The 17,046-nt window shown below is 44.2% G+C and overlaps 1 protein-coding gene across 2 annotated transcripts; it reads left to right on the plus strand.

Moving 5' to 3' along the window:
• Window positions 1–160: 160 nt before the first annotated feature.
• lgmn (legumain) lies at window positions 161–11,496 on the plus strand. 2 transcript variants are annotated; one of them, XM_084437573.1, is made up of 14 exons: window positions 161–257; window positions 626–774; window positions 1,079–1,176; window positions 2,651–2,732; window positions 7,807–7,889; window positions 8,051–8,126; window positions 8,556–8,618; window positions 8,754–8,820; window positions 9,382–9,500; window positions 9,666–9,755; window positions 9,864–10,073; window positions 10,426–10,596; window positions 10,796–10,863; window positions 10,991–11,496. In XM_084437573.1, exons 2-14 carry the CDS (start codon window positions 634–636, stop codon window positions 11,031–11,033), a joined length of 1,311 nt encoding a protein of 436 aa, XP_084293699.1. In that variant the 5' UTR covers window positions 161–257; window positions 626–633; the 3' UTR covers window positions 11,034–11,496. The 2 variants fall into 2 exon arrangements, with proteins under 2 accessions (XP_084293699.1, XP_084293700.1); XM_084437574.1 differs by lacking the exons at window positions 10,426–10,596; window positions 10,796–10,863; window positions 10,991–11,496 and adding an exon at window positions 10,274–10,386.
• The last annotated feature ends 5,550 nt before the right edge of the window (window positions 11,497–17,046 follow it).

Below are 17,046 nucleotides of genomic sequence, written 5' to 3' on the forward strand. Positions count from 1 at the left end.
TGGCATAATTTACTTTATTGAAAGAGTTATATAATAACTATAAAATGTTTAAACGGTGATACCCACTTGTCACCATCATAAAGATCAGAAGCATATGACTAGATCATGTGTTGTGTACAGTCAGTCTCCGCCCACGGAACAACGGGATTGGCTGCCAAAGACAATCTGAATGCATTTCCCGACATGAGTATTTACATAAAAGCCATAGGCGAGCACAGCATTTATCCATCTCATCCCGACAGCAACAAAGAGATAAGGTAACCGGCAATTTAACCAACTACTTTTAAACTATTCGATATTGTGTGTTGTATACTGTTACGAGGATTAGGCTATGTCGCTATTTGCGACAGCGCTGTAGGCCAGCGAATGGATTCCCTGGAATTCTAAAGCTGGATGTTGCTTGTTGTAGCAGACTTGACTTGCTGTGCTATCTACCTAGCAGAGACATGTAACACCAAGCAAGGGCGCCGTGTTTACAGTCGCTGTTGTGCTGTTGAACAGTGTGCGTTGCATTTAGCTGGCTAGTTATCTATCTGGTCTGTGCGTAAGATATGGATAACACAAGCACTGTGTTTAATGTATAGAATAGCTGAGAGTGTCAACCTATTTCTCATGACACAAACAGGAGGAAGAATGTTCACGTCGACCATAGCCTTGCTGGGCCTCAGCCTGGGATTGGTGGCAAATGCCTTCCCCTCGCAACAGCCAGAGAATGGAAAAAACTGGGTACTGCTTGTTGCTGGCTCTAATGGCTGGTACAACTACAGACATCAGGTAAAAATCAATAAACAGATACATCGGCTGGCTAGTACAGTCTCGTTCCACATGTTCGCTTTTGTGACCCAATTAACTTCATCTACTTGGGACTTGAGGGGGTGGACTTTTCCTTGTTATTGACTAGAACTGGGACTGTATAAACGTTTCATCCAGGCTATCATCCAACATCTGTTCACGAGTTCCATTGTCAATAATCTCGTATAATAAAACAATGCTCAATTGAACCAGAATCTACAGACAGATTAGAGAGATATTTGTAAACTTAAAAAATAATAATTTTTCATTTTTCATCCTTCCACAGGCAGATGTTTGTCATGCCTACCAGATTGTCCATAAGAACGGAATCCCAGACGAGCAGATTGTGGTGATGATGTACGATGACCTGGCGCAGAATGAAGAGTGAGTGTTCTACTCTCTTACCACACATCTTATTGCTTGTGTGCAAATCCCCGTTACGTGAGAACTCATGAACAAAGAGACTAGTATGGGTATTTTCACTTACATTGCTCACAGAGACTAGTATGGGTATTTTTACTTACTTTGCTCACAGAGGCTAGTATGGGTATTTACATTTACTTTGCTCCAGAGAAAAGTTAGTTGGGCCCAAAGCATTTTCTCACTCTGAGAAGAGACTTTCTGCAGCAGTCACAAGGAACTAATTTCAGTGGAATTGCAGGGCTGGGTGTGTTGGGTTTTGTATGTGACTACATAGGCAACATATCTGAGAAGAGGAAAGATTCGCACACTGATTTCTCCCGGTCCACTTTATTGAAAATATTGCAACGTTTCGACCCTTAGGTCTTCATCAGCCAACTTCCAACATATCTGACATGACATCTGAGGTCCTGTGTAATGAAGGACCTTTTTCATTTCACTCCATCAAGTATGGGCCAATATCTCAGAATTGAAGAAAACATTTGAGGAAACAGAATGATTCATATGGCCTCTGGCTGTTGTTTTACTACTGTTAGAGACTTGACTACAAAGATGTAATAAGGGAGTGTTTTCAACAGACAGACATTGGGGAGGGTAGGGGTAGAGTGCGTACTGGTAGGGTGGGGGTAGAGCGCGTACTGGGAGGACATAGGCTAACTAAAGAGGAAGTTTCAAGTTTCTTTATTGTCTATTATTCCTGTCTAGTCACCTGATCATTAGCCAGCTCGGTGGGAACTAAGATGTCGCCAGTTGTTTCTTGTCAGGACAGTTCGTATTAACTAGGGCTGGGTTTAAAAAAATCGATTCATTGATTCTGAATCGATTCTGAATCAAATGATTCAGAATCGATTCATGAATCCCAAAATCGATCTTTTATTTAATGAATAAATGAAGGAATTAATAGTTCATTAATTCATTCAATGATTCATTCATTCATTCATTTTTGGTAATCAGTATCGATACCCAGCCCTAGTATTGATGTGTTGCATAACTTGGCAGTCATGTAATTAAGGTTACAGCTAAAAAAAACAAAAACGAATCGAATCGTGATAATCGATTCTGAACCTTGTGAATCGGAATCGAATCGATTCTTGAAATTCGACTCGATACCCAGCCCTAGTATTAACATTGGTAATATTAGTGGTATTTTGTACACATGCCACTGTGCCTTTTGTTATGTGCTATGTGTTTTGCATTACATGGTATTGTTGTGTGCTATCAGTATTTTCTGTCTTTCTGTATTTCTGTCTGTCTATCTATCTATCTATCTATCTATCTATCTATCTATCTATCTATCTATCTGAACACAATAAACACTTGGTTAGCTTACTAAAGTGAAGAATGTGTCACCCATATAATTAGCGTCACAATGATGGTGCTTTGGCAGACTAGTATTATTCTAGGCAGACATACATTTCAGACTGCTCTTTGTTTCCAGCAATCCCACCCCTGGAGTAGTGATCAACAGGCCGAATGGGACAGATTTGTACAAAGGAGTTCCCAAAGACTACATAGGAGAGGTGAGTTAATCGACATCCCTTTTGAAGACTCATATATTACTGTTTTTCTCGATTGCTTTGGCTCATTTCTTGAAACAGAAAGGACATTCTCAAAGCTCTCGGTGCATTTGGCAAAATAGTCCATATGGTTCAGCACAACACCATAGCTCAGCTGCAAAAGTTAATATCTCTCCCAAAACAGTAAACTTGTGTGTCAAACTAAGTCTTTTTCTCATATAAATAGTCAGTGCCCCCAAAATGCAAAGTCCCTTTGGCATTGTGTAAACACTGTTGGTCAAAATGTTTAGATGTTTTGTCACTATGGCAGTGGACCATGGAAATATACCTCATGTCCACATTTCAGTCTCGGCCCAGTCCTTCATTGACACTTGAACTGTAGTAAATGTTTTTGTCTGCTAACAGAATACAATTGTGTACCAAACTGAAAAAATATGATTTCAAGAGTAGCCTACAAGGTTTGACATCACACATTGCACTCACTGCCATGGAAATTGTTACTGTATTTTTATTCACATACATAGTGTAAAGTAACAAAGTAACTGCCATACATCACAGTAAAAACCAAATGTATACAGCACAATACTGAAATATGAACACATAAACACAAAAAAAGGAAAATTATATGTAGCTAAATTTGGCCACAGATTTTCGTCCACATCACACCAGATACTCTCTCTTGCGATGCACCGGGGGAACAATCGTTGTGCCACAGCCATCCCCTACACTGGTCTGCTGTGACATCGTCACAACCATCCCCTACACTAGTCTGCTGTGACATCCTCACAAGCGGCATCCATTGCTTGGATCAGGAACGCCCGATGCTCATAGACCCTCCACCTCCAAGCAGAAAAAACTCCTCCATGGGATTGAGGAATGGAGAGTAATGGGGTAGGGACACCATTAGCATTCTTGGGTGGGCAGTGAACCAGGCCCTGATGAGCAGGCCACGGTGGAAGCTGACATTGTCCCACACAATAACACATTTTGATAAGTGAGGCTGTATCAAGCCTCTCTCATTTTCCAGTATTAGATCGGAATGAAGGGGATCCAAGAACACCAGGAGCTTCTGAGTATTGTATGGGCCAAGACTGGGAATGTGGGCGGCCACTCCATTTTCAGAAATGGCAGCACACATAGTTATATTGCACCCACGCTGGCCTGGGACATCCACCATCGCCCGGTGGCCGATAATATTCCGGCCACGTCTTCGTCCTTTGGTCAGGTTGGAGCTTCATCCACAAAGATGAGTGTGTGAGGGGTCTCAATTCCTTCCAACGCCATTATTCTCTACAATACAGTAAACATCAAATCAGTTATACAGTAGAATCATACAATACATGTAACAGCAAATTACATAGGAATGTTCTGTGTTCTCCTCCACAAGTTCATATATACTACAAGTTCAATATACTGGCCTCTGTGCTTTACTGTAAACAGGTTATCATGATAGACAACCAGTAACACACCTCTTACACTTACATGTACATACTGGAACTCTTTCACTCTATCAGAGTTCCTCTCAAATGGTACCTTGCACAGTTGTTTCATGCTAATCTGATGCTTGTTCAACACCCTGTCTTGTTGAGATGCTGATAGCGTTGATATTCTGGAATATGACATTGTCCTGAAGAATCATAGTGCAGATTTGTCTCAGTGGGATGGCATTATTTGCCATCACCATATTGCAGATCTCTTGTTCCTGCTGTTGGTTTAGAAGTGTTCTTCTGCCACCCGTACAAGGTTGTCGTTCTCCTAGACATAGAATTCACAAATGGACAATATTACCATTTGTAATCTGATGCACTGTCCTGTCCTGTGCTGTAGTAGGCCTACTGTATGCCTTATGCATTTGTTATAGAATGAGTTACCAATGTAGTTGTACTGTTGTTACTGTAACTGCAATTCTAATGCATTGTTGTACAGTAGCTGGATTACTACTGTAAACTGTACCATCAATAATTCCATTGTTGACTGAGCGCATACCTGTTCTACCAGGTGTGGGTGATGGAAGAGACTGTAGAGCGGGGTACATTAGGAAGGTTTGGGTGATGGAAGAGACTGTAGAGAGGGGTACATTAGGAAGGTTTGGGTGATGGAAGAGACTGTAGAGAGGGGTACATTAGGAAGGTTTGGGTGATGGAAGAGACTGTAGAGAGGGGTACATTAGGAAGGTTTGGGTGATGGAAGAGACTGTAGAGAGGGGTACATTAGGCTGCACTCGATGACCTGCCTCTGCCATTGTTTGATTGTTTGATGGTCTACAAGCACAGCCCGAATTTCCTCTGGGACAGCTTGGTGTCTTCATGCTCCTCTTCCTCCTCCCTCTACTCCACCACCACACACCCTTACTCCTCTTCCTTCTCCCTCTACTCCACCACCACACACCCTTACTCCTCTTCTTCCTCCCTCTACTCCACCACCACACACCCTTACTCCTCTTCCTCCTCCCTCTACTCCACCACCACACACCCTTACTCCTCTTCCTCCTCCCTCTACTCCACCACCACACACCCTTACTCCTCTTCCTCCTCCCTCTACTCCACCACCACACACCCTCACTCCTCTTCCTCCTCCCTCTACTCCACCACCACACATCCTTCCTCCTCTTCCTCCTCCCTCTACTCCACCACCACACACCCTTACTCCTCTTCCTCCCCCCTCTACTCCACCACCACACACCCTTACTCCTCTTCCTTCTCCCTCTACTCCACCACCACACACCCTTACTCCTCTTCCTCCTCCCTCTACTCCACCACCACACACCCTTACTCCTCTTCCTCCTCCCTCTACTCCACCACCACACACCCTTACTCCTCTTCCTCCTTCCTCTACCCCCGCACCACACACCCTTACACCTCTTCCTCCTCCCTCTACTCCACCACCACACACCCTTACTCCTCTTCCTCCTCCCTCTACTCCACCACCACACACCCTTACTCCTCTTCCTCCTCCCTCTACTCCACCACCACACACCCTTACTCCACTTCCTCTTCCCCCTACTCCACCACCACACACCCTTACTCCTCTTCCTCCTTCCTCTACCCCCGCACCACACACCCTTACTCCCCTTCCTCCTCCCTCTACTCCACCACCACACACCCTTACTCCCCTTCCTCCTCCCTCTACTCCACCACCACACACCCTTACTCCTCTTCCTCCTCCCTCTACTCCACCACCACACACCCTTACTCCCCTTCCTCCTCCCTCTACTCCACCACCACACACCCTTACACCTCTTCTTCCTCCCTCTACTCCACCACCACACACCCTTACTCCCCTTCCTCCTCCCTCTACTCCACCACCACACACCCTTACTCCTCTTCCTCCTCCCTCTACTCCACCACCACACACCCTTACTCCCCTTCCTCCTCCCTCTACTCCACCACCACACACCCTTACACCTCTTCTTCCTCCCTCTACTCCACCACCACACACCCTTACTCCCCTTCCTCCTCCCTCTACTCCACCACCACACACCCTTACTCCTCTTCTTCCTCCCTCTACTCCACCACCACGCCCCCCTACTCCTCTTCCTCCTCCCTCTACTCCACCACCACACACCCTCACTCCTCTTCCTCCTCCCTCTACTCCACCACCACACACCCTTACTCCCCTTCCTCCTCCCTCTACTCCACCACCACACACCCTTACTCCTCTTCCTCCTCCCTCTACTCCACCACCACACACCCTTACTCCTCTTCTTCCTCCCTCTACTCCACCACCACACACCCTTACTCCTCTTCCTCCTCCCTCTACTCCACCACCACACACCCTTACTCCTCTTCCTCCTTCCTCTACCCCCGCACCACACACCCTTACTCCTCTTCCTTCTCCCTCTACTCCACCACCACACACCCTTACTCCTCTTCCTCCTCCCTCTACTCCACCACCACGCCCCCCTACTCCTCTTCCTCCTCCCTCTACTCCACCACCACACACCCTTACACCTCTTCCTCCTCCCTCTACTCCACCACCACACACCCTTACTCCCCTTCCTCCTCCCTCTACTCCACCACCACACACCCTTACACCTCTTCCTCCTCCCTCTACTCCACCACCACACACCCTTACTCCTCTTCCTCCTCCCTCTACTCCACCACCACACACCCTTACTCCTCTTCCTCCTCCCTCTACTCCACCACCACACACCCTTACTCCCCTTCCTCCTCCCTCTACTCCACCACCACACACCCTTACTCCCCTTCCTCCTCCCTCTACTCCACCACCACACACCCTTACACCTCTTCCTCCTCCCTCTACTCCACCACCACACACCCTTACTCCTCTTCCTCCTCCCTCTACTCCACCACCACACACCCTTACTCCCCTTCCTCCTCCCTCTACTCCACCACCACACACCCTTACTCCTCTTCCTCTTCCCCCTACTCCACCACCACGCCCCCCTACTCCTCTTCCTCTTCTTGCTCTTACTCGAGCAGCCAGTTGTCCTTGTTCATTTACCTGGCCAGGTGCCTCCATGTTCAGAAATTGTACGGATTCTGGTGAAGCTCCAGACCTGTCAGGTAACTAAACATAGTGTTTGATTGTTTAGTCAAGTTCTAGTTTCACCTGGCAGTCAATTACTGTAATCAATTTAGCAAATGTTCGATAATGAAGAGATTCATATCATGTAATGTGATGATATTCATGGTATTATGTTCCTGACAAATTGTGACGATTGAATGGACTGTTTTGCATGTGATGACTCACACAATGAAAAGATGCTTACAGTACATGTTTTGGAGAGTACAACCATTTGACTGAGAAGCTACAGTCAGTTTGGATCAGCAAGGTATATTCAATTGATAACTGTGCTAACTGTAGGCAATTGTACTTAATCATTTGCAAAGATGTACTAAGACATTTGCAATTTGATTAAAGGAATGAGAAATTCAAATCTGTTATGAACAAGTGCCCAGTGCTTTGGTGGTTTGTCCGTGTTGTTTTGAGAATATCATTTCTGTTTCAAGAAATGAACCAAAGCAATCGAGAAAAACTGTAATCAGTAGTATTCGTGTAAATATTTCCTTGTTGCTCATTTGTTGCCTGTCCACATTTGTTTGTTATCCTGAAGGCTGTAACCCCTGAGAACTTCCTGGCTGTGCTGAAGGGTGACTCTGAAAGTGTCAAAGGAGGTTCTGGTAAAGTCCTTAAGAGGTAAGTACTAAGCGAAATGGAGAGAGAAGTAGAGATTTCATAATCTGTTTATGATAAGTGAACAATACCATCAGTTTATGATAAGTGAGCAATATACCATCAGCCTGGGAAATGGAACTGATTGTTGAGCTCATATGCTTTTCTCTGTTTCCTCTTGGCAGCGGTCCCAATGATCATGTGTTTGTCTACTTCACTGATCATGGTGCACCTGGTATCCTGGCCTTCCCCAACGATGACGTAAGCGCTTTCGTTTCCTGTCAATGTTTGTCTTACACCAGGCTCTATCTAGGCCATGATTGGAGGGTCCATTTTTACAGTCTTACTGTATAAAGTACACCTGTCTTATAGTCATTGCCACTCAAAATACGTTTTTGAGTTTTGTAATATATATAGATATGTACTCCCCAAGGGGAAATGGTTGACATTTAAAGGACATATTTAAGATTAGCTGAAAAAAAATCTTCTGTATCTTGTGACAATGTCTGGGAAGGGGTGAGTCATTGAACCAGACTACGCCTTGAGATTGTGACAGACCTGGTGAGGTCTTTTGACACAGTATTGTTTCATTTTTGTTCAAAGTGACCATATAAACATTATATGTGCTTAAAGAAAACATATGTAGCTCCTGGTTCGAGACAGTAAGTTGTGTTGTGTCTCTCTTTTCAGCTTCACGTTGAAGACCTCCAGAGTGCCATTAAATACATGCATGAAAACAAAAAATACAAAAAGGTGTGAAAGAACTGGTTGGAAATTATGTCAATTTATTACCATATATGGAGTTGGGAATAATGGGTTGGGTAACAGTATCTACCGGCCTGACTTGTTTTTCTTCATTCCTCTGTGGCTGCCTTCACTCTCACACAGATGGTCTTCTACATCGAGGCATGTGAGTCTGGCTCCATGATGACCAACCTGCCTGCTGATATTGACGGTGAGTTGTTACACAAACGTGTACTTCTGGGTCAATCAATAACAAGGAGTCGCCCGAATAACTACACAAAAGCAGTTGACTGTTCATTATGAAAGGAACTTTGACCTCTGATATAACCCCATACTGTATAGATCACCATCACCTGTCGCCTACCGCACAGTACTTAGACCATAATCAGCACTTTTTATATCTGCCCACTATGTAATACCGGTAAATGTTGGCTGTGCATACTGTGGACTTTCTTCCTCATTGTCACGCGCTGCTCTACAGTTGGGGATTTAGTGATGTTCAACTCTTTCTATTCTCGTCGGTCTCCGATGAGCTCAGCAGTTCTGCGGCGGGCACTTGGACCAAAGTCACTCTCCCCATGTGATCTGTCTCATGTGACACTCATAATGCTGTTCCTCACAGATCAATATCCTGCAGTCATGGTGTTTAAGAAAATATGATGAGCTTGGCGATTCTTGATCCCTTAACCACTGTGCGCTAACTCTAAAATCCTTTTGCCCTTTAGGTTGTCCATCTTAACTAACTGATCATTTGTGTTGTGGTATTTTGCAGTGTATGCCACCACTGCAGCCAACTCACATGAATCCTCTTATGCCTGCTATTATGATGAGAAGAGAGACACCTACCTGGGAGACTGGTACAGTGTCAACTGGATGGAGGATTCTGATGTGGTGAGCATTTTCACAATTACATTTTTCATGTCCAAGCAACACGTTTCTCTTTTGAGTGACAGCTTTTATTAATGATATAGGTAGTGTGATCACATTGTGACTGAAATATGTCTCGATGCTCGAATAATTTGAATGATAATTTTTGTGTTTGTTGTATGTTTATAGGAGGACCTGAACAAGGAGACCCTACTGAAGCAGTTCAGAATTGTGAAGAAACACACAAACACCAGCCATGTCATGCAGTTTGGCAACAAGGTAAGGGAGCAACCACTGCATAAGTAAAGCAAAAATGTAAAATAAATACGGTATACTCTGTAAATAATGTATATTCATTATGTGTGTGTGTGTGTGTTTTTTCTACAGACTCTGGCCCACATGAAGGTGATGGCGTTCCAGGGCAACTTGAAGGCCGATGCTCAGCCTGCTCCCCCAATGACCCTGCAGCCAGTAGCGGACCCCGACTTGATCCCCAGCCCTGATGTCCCTCTGGCCATCCTCAAGAGGAAGCTGATGTCCTCCAATGATATTGTTGCTGCGAAGAGATACCTCAACGAGATCAGTGAACACCTCAAGGTAATGGGGAAATGTATTCCCATTTCACACTCTGCTTTTCTTTTAGCACGTATGGATATCCCCTAATAAACCTGGTGTTTAATTGGAGTTTAATTGGATACACCCAAGCCATTGAATCGCTACAGTAGCTGTAGCTTTTTGGCAGCGTAGCCGACTAAGGCGGAATTTATGGCAGATGGTCACGTGTGTTTCTAAATCAGACTCAAGATCGAAACCCAGCGTGGGGCAAGTGATGGTGGAAGCAATGCAGATGAGTGATGCAATGACACGTGTTAAACTTGCCCCACCACATAAAGCTGTTAGTACTATTGCCATGTGAGAGGTCTTCTGTAAAGGTGCTTGTGTGTACCAGGTGAAGGAGCTGCTGGGTGAGACCATGCGGAGGGTGGTGGAGAGGGTGACAGGTGATGAGAACCAGGTCCAGAAGATCCTATCTGAGAGGCTGGAGGTCACCCAGCACCAGTGCTACAAGACCGCAGTCTACCACTACAAGACCCACTGCTTCAACTGGCACACAACTGAGGTAAAGTCCAGAGTTGTAATGAAGTTCAGCACAGTCATTGGCCATGTTTCAGTCTTATTGGAGGTTGAAACAGCTGGTTCCCTGTGGAGTTTCAGTTCTCTGCTGTCCCAGATACATTCAAACTGTTGTCCTTTGTTTATAATTCCTCAGCTTGTATTCGATATACTCAAGAAATGTTTGTGTGTTTGCTGTGTTTCAGTATGAATATGCACTGAGGCACCTGTATGCCCTGGTCAACCTGTGTGAGGGAGGATACCCTGCTGACAGGTAACACAAACTTTGGGCATATAGGTTATTAACACATTATTAGCATAGGTTATTAACACATTATTCTTTATCAAATGTAATGATCTGCTTTCGTGTTCTGACAATTCGATTTAATTTCTCTATTCAGGATTCTGGAGGCCATGGACTATGCATGTTATTTCAGAAAGTAGACAAATGCACACTGGAGCCTGTGGTTAGCTGGCTGACCTCTAGTCAGGAAGAGAAGAAGTCTTATCTTTGCACTGCTAAGAAATCAAGCTGATGACAGTCTTTTTTTTATCACACTGTGATAACTTAAAAAAACAACAACTGTGATCTTATTTGATTTTATTAATTGATTGTTTTATGACTTTATTGTTGATATTGAATTGCACTATATCACTGTGAGTGTTTATAAGATTCATGTTTTTCAGATCTTTGTATGAATACCTAAGAGAATAATGTAAACAGATACAGCTGTTCACCCTTTCGCCAATGGACATGTTTGCGATTTGGGCCCTAGCAGGAATGTGTGACTGAGTGGTAAATGTGTGGAATTAAACCTTTCTAACTTTGTTTCAACCGTTCATTAGACAATAAGAATTACACATAAGGCCAGAATGCTTTGATAATGTCACCGGCTCATGAATTAAAAATTTTAATATCCAAAACAGTTGAAAGTGACTTATGTATCCAATGCTCACTTGTTTTAAACCATTTGTTGTAGAACTACTGGCTACTACTATAACTCCAGGGGTGGGATTGCTGGAAACAAAGAGCAGTCCGAAATGTGTCTGCCTAGAATAATAATACGGTGACACATTATTCACTTTAGTAAGCTAATCAAGTGTTTATTGTGTTCAGATAGATAGATAGATAGATATATTTTATTGAAAATTATATAACAGCAGTCAGACTTCATCATGAGACTCGATGTCCGTGAGGGTAAAAGTAAAATGAAATTGACTATGAAGCTACCAAATACGCCTTGGGACACAGATTTAAAAATGTTGTTTCTTTTGTTTGTTTGAAAGTTAAAGGTATAATATGTAGTATGTGGATTATTTCCCCCATCTAGTGTCGACCATTTTACCAAACGTTTAGCTGAAAAGAGTGAGCGGAAGTGGACGGAAAAGCTGCCGTTTTAGCGTAGAGCGTTTGCTGGCTACTGCTAATCTCACAGTGGTGAAGCTAGAATAGTACCTTACCATTACCAACATTACCAACGCTGTAATACTATTGGCTGGTATGATATCAACAGTGTCATTGTCGGGCAGCAAAAATTTCATAATGTAATAATTTCAGACAAAATATCATTTTTTATGGAAAAGCAATACTTTTACTCTGCAGCCTTCGCAAAGCCCTATGGATGTATTATTTTTGAAAAAATGTTTATTTTAATCCACATATAACATACCTTTAATCAGAGGCACCAGCGTATGTTCTAAGACTGTCCTTCACTGACATCCTGTGGCGACAAATGGTAACATCATACCTGATTGTGTGTACTCTTTTTGTGCGTGGCTGGAAACCAGCGCACCTAGTATAGCGTTTGTTAGGTTATCCCTCCCTTACTCCCGACAATGGACCTCATTCCTGAACGCAGTTAAGAAAAAGTTAAGAAGAAATTTCTTCTTAACTCCACTTACAAGGTTCCCGGGAAAATTCTGGCATTCCTGAATGGTTTCTTATCTGGGATTTGTTCTTATCAAAGAACGCGGTAATGCAGTTGTAGGTAGGCCAGGTTGGAGATTGGTAGGCAAATTGGTAGCCCATGTTCGCAAGGGCTGAATTTATGAGAATTTATCCAAGGTGATTGCGTTCACATCAATTCTACAGACATCCTAGGCTTGAAATAAGAATAATAAATAAGAGAATATTTGTATCGTTTCACATTTATAGTCATGATTCTACAAGGCATCGTGGTGTCCTAAAATAAATAAAAGCCCTACACAAACACTGCAAATGGCAGTGAATGAATAAATAATCACTAAACTCAGTCGCTATACTCAGACTCGGCACAACAGCACCTTATATTCTATAGTCGTCAGAATGGACACATCTACATTCTGTAAATAAACATGTGAATATCCATAACTAAAATATATCATATGGGCCTACATAATATAGATGGGGCATATCAAGATCCATAAGTAGCCTACTCATGCATTTAACTAAACTGTACAATTTAATCATCTGCTCTCAGCACATCCCATCCCTTTCATGTAGGCTATATATTTTGCATTTTGTATTAAAAGTCCATATACCGTCTTGTTTTCTATTGTTATTGGGGGCGAAGCTGCGTAGGCCACCATTGTTCTTGTTCCCTTTCTTATTATTGGGGGCCAAGCAGCAAAGCTGCGTCCATTATGTTTCTACCTTTTCTTATTTCTTCTTTATTTATTATTCTGCCATTGGAGTCTATGGCAGCCCACAGAACTCTATGGTAGAAAGTTATGAAATTTGGCACACTGATTCAGGACAGTCCCATGACCCCTCTCACCAAGTCCCATTTCAAAGTTCCATTCTCATGTCAAAGTTGGCAATGCTTTTATGCATGCAACTTTTGACCGGTAAGTCTGATTTTGAAAAACGAGGTACCTTTGGAATCCTTGGCTCAAGCCGAGTTCGTTCCTCATGACGTCATTGTCCGCCATATTGGATTACCTGCCATTTTGTAACTTGTGTAAAACACTTAAAATGTATCTCCTCCTAGGTTTTTCACCAATCTGCACGAAACGCAGTATGCACAATCTATAGACCGATGTCCACAAAAGCCTTCCAGGGATTTTTGATTGTCCATTGCGTTCGCTTGTGACAGCCAATCAAAATTGGCAGAAAAGCTGCAAAACAGGAACTGGGGTCATATCTCAGTAATGTTCTATCAAAACCACATTTGGCACACTCATCCGGGACACACCCATGACATCTGTCACCAAGCCTCATGTTAACATCTCACCATCCTGTCAAAGTTGGAGTTGCGTTTATGCCAGTAACTTTTGAACTGTATGTCCAATCTTCAAAATTATGGTAGCAATGGATTCCCTGGCTCATGCTGAGTTCAAAAAACCCCATGATATTACTTCATTTGTTTGATTGCAGAATGCAAGGAACACTTTTGTCTTCTGCACAATTTCACCAGTTTCAGAGTGGTGAAAGGTGCATTTTGGAAAAAGTCACATTTTCTAAACTGCCATCCCTCTTCCAATTCTCACAGCTCATACACATATTATATATGAAAACGTTCACACGACTCTTGGGATTCATAAAATCAAAAATGCTAAGCTCTCCGATGTATATTTTTCACTGTGTGACAGTTCGAATGATGACTCCCCCTCCTCCATTGAAACCAATGGAGCCGCACTCTAACTTGAAGTAGAAAATGACTGAATCAATCTTGTGTTTCTAACTCGTCACCTCTCCTGCACTTTTGAAGACAGAAGGACATATTATACCTCAAAATGTTTGTGTGATTGTCTGGATTCTATAGAAGTAAATAGCTCTGCTGTGTATACTTTTCGCCGTGTGGCAATTTAAATGACGACACCCCCCCTTACTCAACCAAGAGGAAGCGACCCTTCCAGCTGACATTAATTGAGTGCTCAGGGCTCAAGTGTGAGGGGGCGGAAGGGTGGTTTGCACACTCAGATTGGGATTCAGCTAATAGGGTTAGATGTAACATCCGGCGTAGCACAGTGGATAGCATGTCGGCCTTGCAAGCAGCAGGTACAGAGATTGAATCCCGTTCAACCATATGTCTGACTTTTGAAATTCTCGGAACCATCCTTGACCCTTGTCAAACATGTCTCATGTCGCCACGTCAGTCTAGCTGATTCCTTGGTTGCTTGCAGCTAAACTGCTTGAGCCCCAAATTGCTGCTTGCAGCTATATTTTCTTTATTTATTATTATTTATTTATTATTTTGCCATGGGAGTCTATGGCAGCCCTTAGAACCATATGGTAGAAAGTTGTGAAAATTGGCACACTCATTCGGGACAGTGCCCTGACCGCCCTCACCAAGTCTCATGTCCACACCTCGCACTCTCTAGCGCCACCAACGTGTCAAGGTTGGAGGTGCGTTTAGGCACGCAACTTTTGACCCGTCTTTTCAAAAACAAAGTACCGTTGGATTCCTTGGCTCAAGCTGAGTTCAACGCACCCTATGACATCATTTCCCGCCATATTGGATTTCCCGCCATTTTGGATTTCGTAAAAAACACTTAAAATGTATCTCCTCCAAATTTCGACCAATCTGCACGAAACTCGGTGGGTGTCATCTCTTGACCAATGTCTATAGGAGTTTTATTGGTATTTTTGATTGTCCATTGCGTTCGCTCGTTACAGCCAATCAAATTTTGCGTCCAAACTGCCAAACAGGATATGGGGTCACATCTCAGCAAATTGTTTATGTATCAAAGCCACATTTTGCACACTCATCGGGGACAGTCCTAGGACACCTGTCAGCAAGTGTCATCGCGACAGGTGGAACCCTCTAGCGCCACCACCATGTCAAAGTTGGAAGTGCGTTTAGGCACACAACTTTTGACCTGTGTGACGGATTTTCAAAAATGATTTACCATTGAAATCCCTTGCTCATGCCGAGTTCATCGCCATTTTGTATTTTGTGTAAAACACTTAAAATGTATCTCCTCCTAGCAATTTTCACCAATCTACACGAAACTGGCTGTACACATTCTCTAGACCAATGTCCACAAAAGTGTTACAGGGATTGTCGAAGGCGTCCACCCACTACAGCCAATCGAATTTGGCGTCCAAGCTGCCAAACAGGAAGTGTGGTCATATCTCAGTAACGTTTTGATGTATCAAAACCCTATTTGGCACACTCATCGGGGACAGTCCCAAGACCCCTGTCACCAAGTCTATGTCACATCCTCGAACTCTCTAGCGCCACCAGCCTGTCAAAGTTGGAAGTGTGTTTATTCTGAACCGCATGCCTGGTTTTCAAAACTGCGGCAGGGATTCGAAAGCGACTATGGCATGTTTCACTTGGTCCTGTACTTGATCCGGGTCAAGCTGGTATCCCCGGGGGACATCGGGAACAGCACCGGGGACCATGAAGGCAGAGGCGGTCACAGGGGCAGGTTCCATGGGTTCCTGGTAAGCTTTCAACAGGTTGACATGATAAAGTTGGGTAGGCTTTCTCCTTCCCGGCTGTTGAATTTTGTAGTTTACGTTAATCACTTTTTCTACCACATCATAGGGTCCTTGCCATCTGGCAAGGAACTTACAGACGGGACCAACACCAGTACCAAATCCCCGGGCTGGAACTCTCTCAGCTGGGCACTCCGGTTGTAAACCCGGGCTTGGCTCTGCTGGGCTCTCTCTAGATGCTCCTTCACCATCGGTCATGGTATCGACATGTTCGATTACCTTCCGGTGCGGCGATGGTCGGCTCTCCCAGGCTTCTTTGGCGATGTCCAGAAGTCCTCTTGGTCTCGAAGGGGGAGAAGCCCGTCAAGGCCTGGGGCACCTCCCTGATGGTGAAGAGAACGTATGGCAATAACTGGTCCCAGTTTCGGACATCGACCTCAGTTACCTTTCGGAGCATTTGTTTCAGGGTTTTGTTGAACCGCTTGACCAGTCCGTCAGTCTGAGGGTGGTAAACCAAGGTCCACAGTTGTTTGACTCGCAGGAGCCGCAGCACTTCCTTAAACACAGAGGACATGAAACAGGATGCTTGATCGGTTAACACCTCCTTGGCTATCCCCACTCAGCTAAACAGCATAACCAGCTCCCTGGCTACCGATTTAGCTGTTGCCGCCCGCAGAGGAAGAGCATCGGGATACAGTGTGGCATAATCCACTATGACTAGTATATAACAGTGGCCCCGGCTGGACTTTGGAAGGGGCCCCACGATGTCTATGGCAATTCGGTCGAAGAGTACCTCTGTGATGGGCAAGGGGATCAACAGGTTTCGGTACTGGAGTCTGGGCGCGTTCAGCTGACACTCCTCACAGCGTCGACAGTGGTTGGATACGTCTTGCTTCACCCCGTGTCAGTAGAACAGGGCCAGTATCCGTTCCCGGGTCTTCGTGGTGCGCCCCTAGCACATGGTTATGCGCCATAAACAGGACCTTGGGTACAAAGCAGCGGGGCACCACCAGCTGCTCCAACGTAGCATTATTGGCCCTCACTACACGGTATAACAGGTTATTACGCATACAGAAATACGGCTCCGTTAAG

This window comes from Borostomias antarcticus (genome assembly GCF_949987555.1).
Source record: "Borostomias antarcticus genome assembly, chromosome: 5".
Lineage (NCBI taxonomy): Eukaryota > Metazoa > Chordata > Actinopteri > Stomiiformes > Stomiidae > Borostomias > Borostomias antarcticus.

Excerpts from the sequence above, each read along its gene's own strand:
- lgmn (XM_084437573.1), top strand. The coding sequence starts at position 634 with ATGTTCACGTCGACCATAGCCTTGCTGGGCCTCAGCCTGGGATTGGTG. Across the intron at positions 1,177-2,650 it reads GACCTGGCGCAGAATGAAGA|CAATCCCACCCCTGGAGTAG; the intron begins GTGAGTGTTCTA and ends CTTTGTTTCCAG. Across the intron at positions 2,733-7,806 it reads CCAAAGACTACATAGGAGAG|GCTGTAACCCCTGAGAACTT; the intron begins GTGAGTTAATCG and ends GTTATCCTGAAG.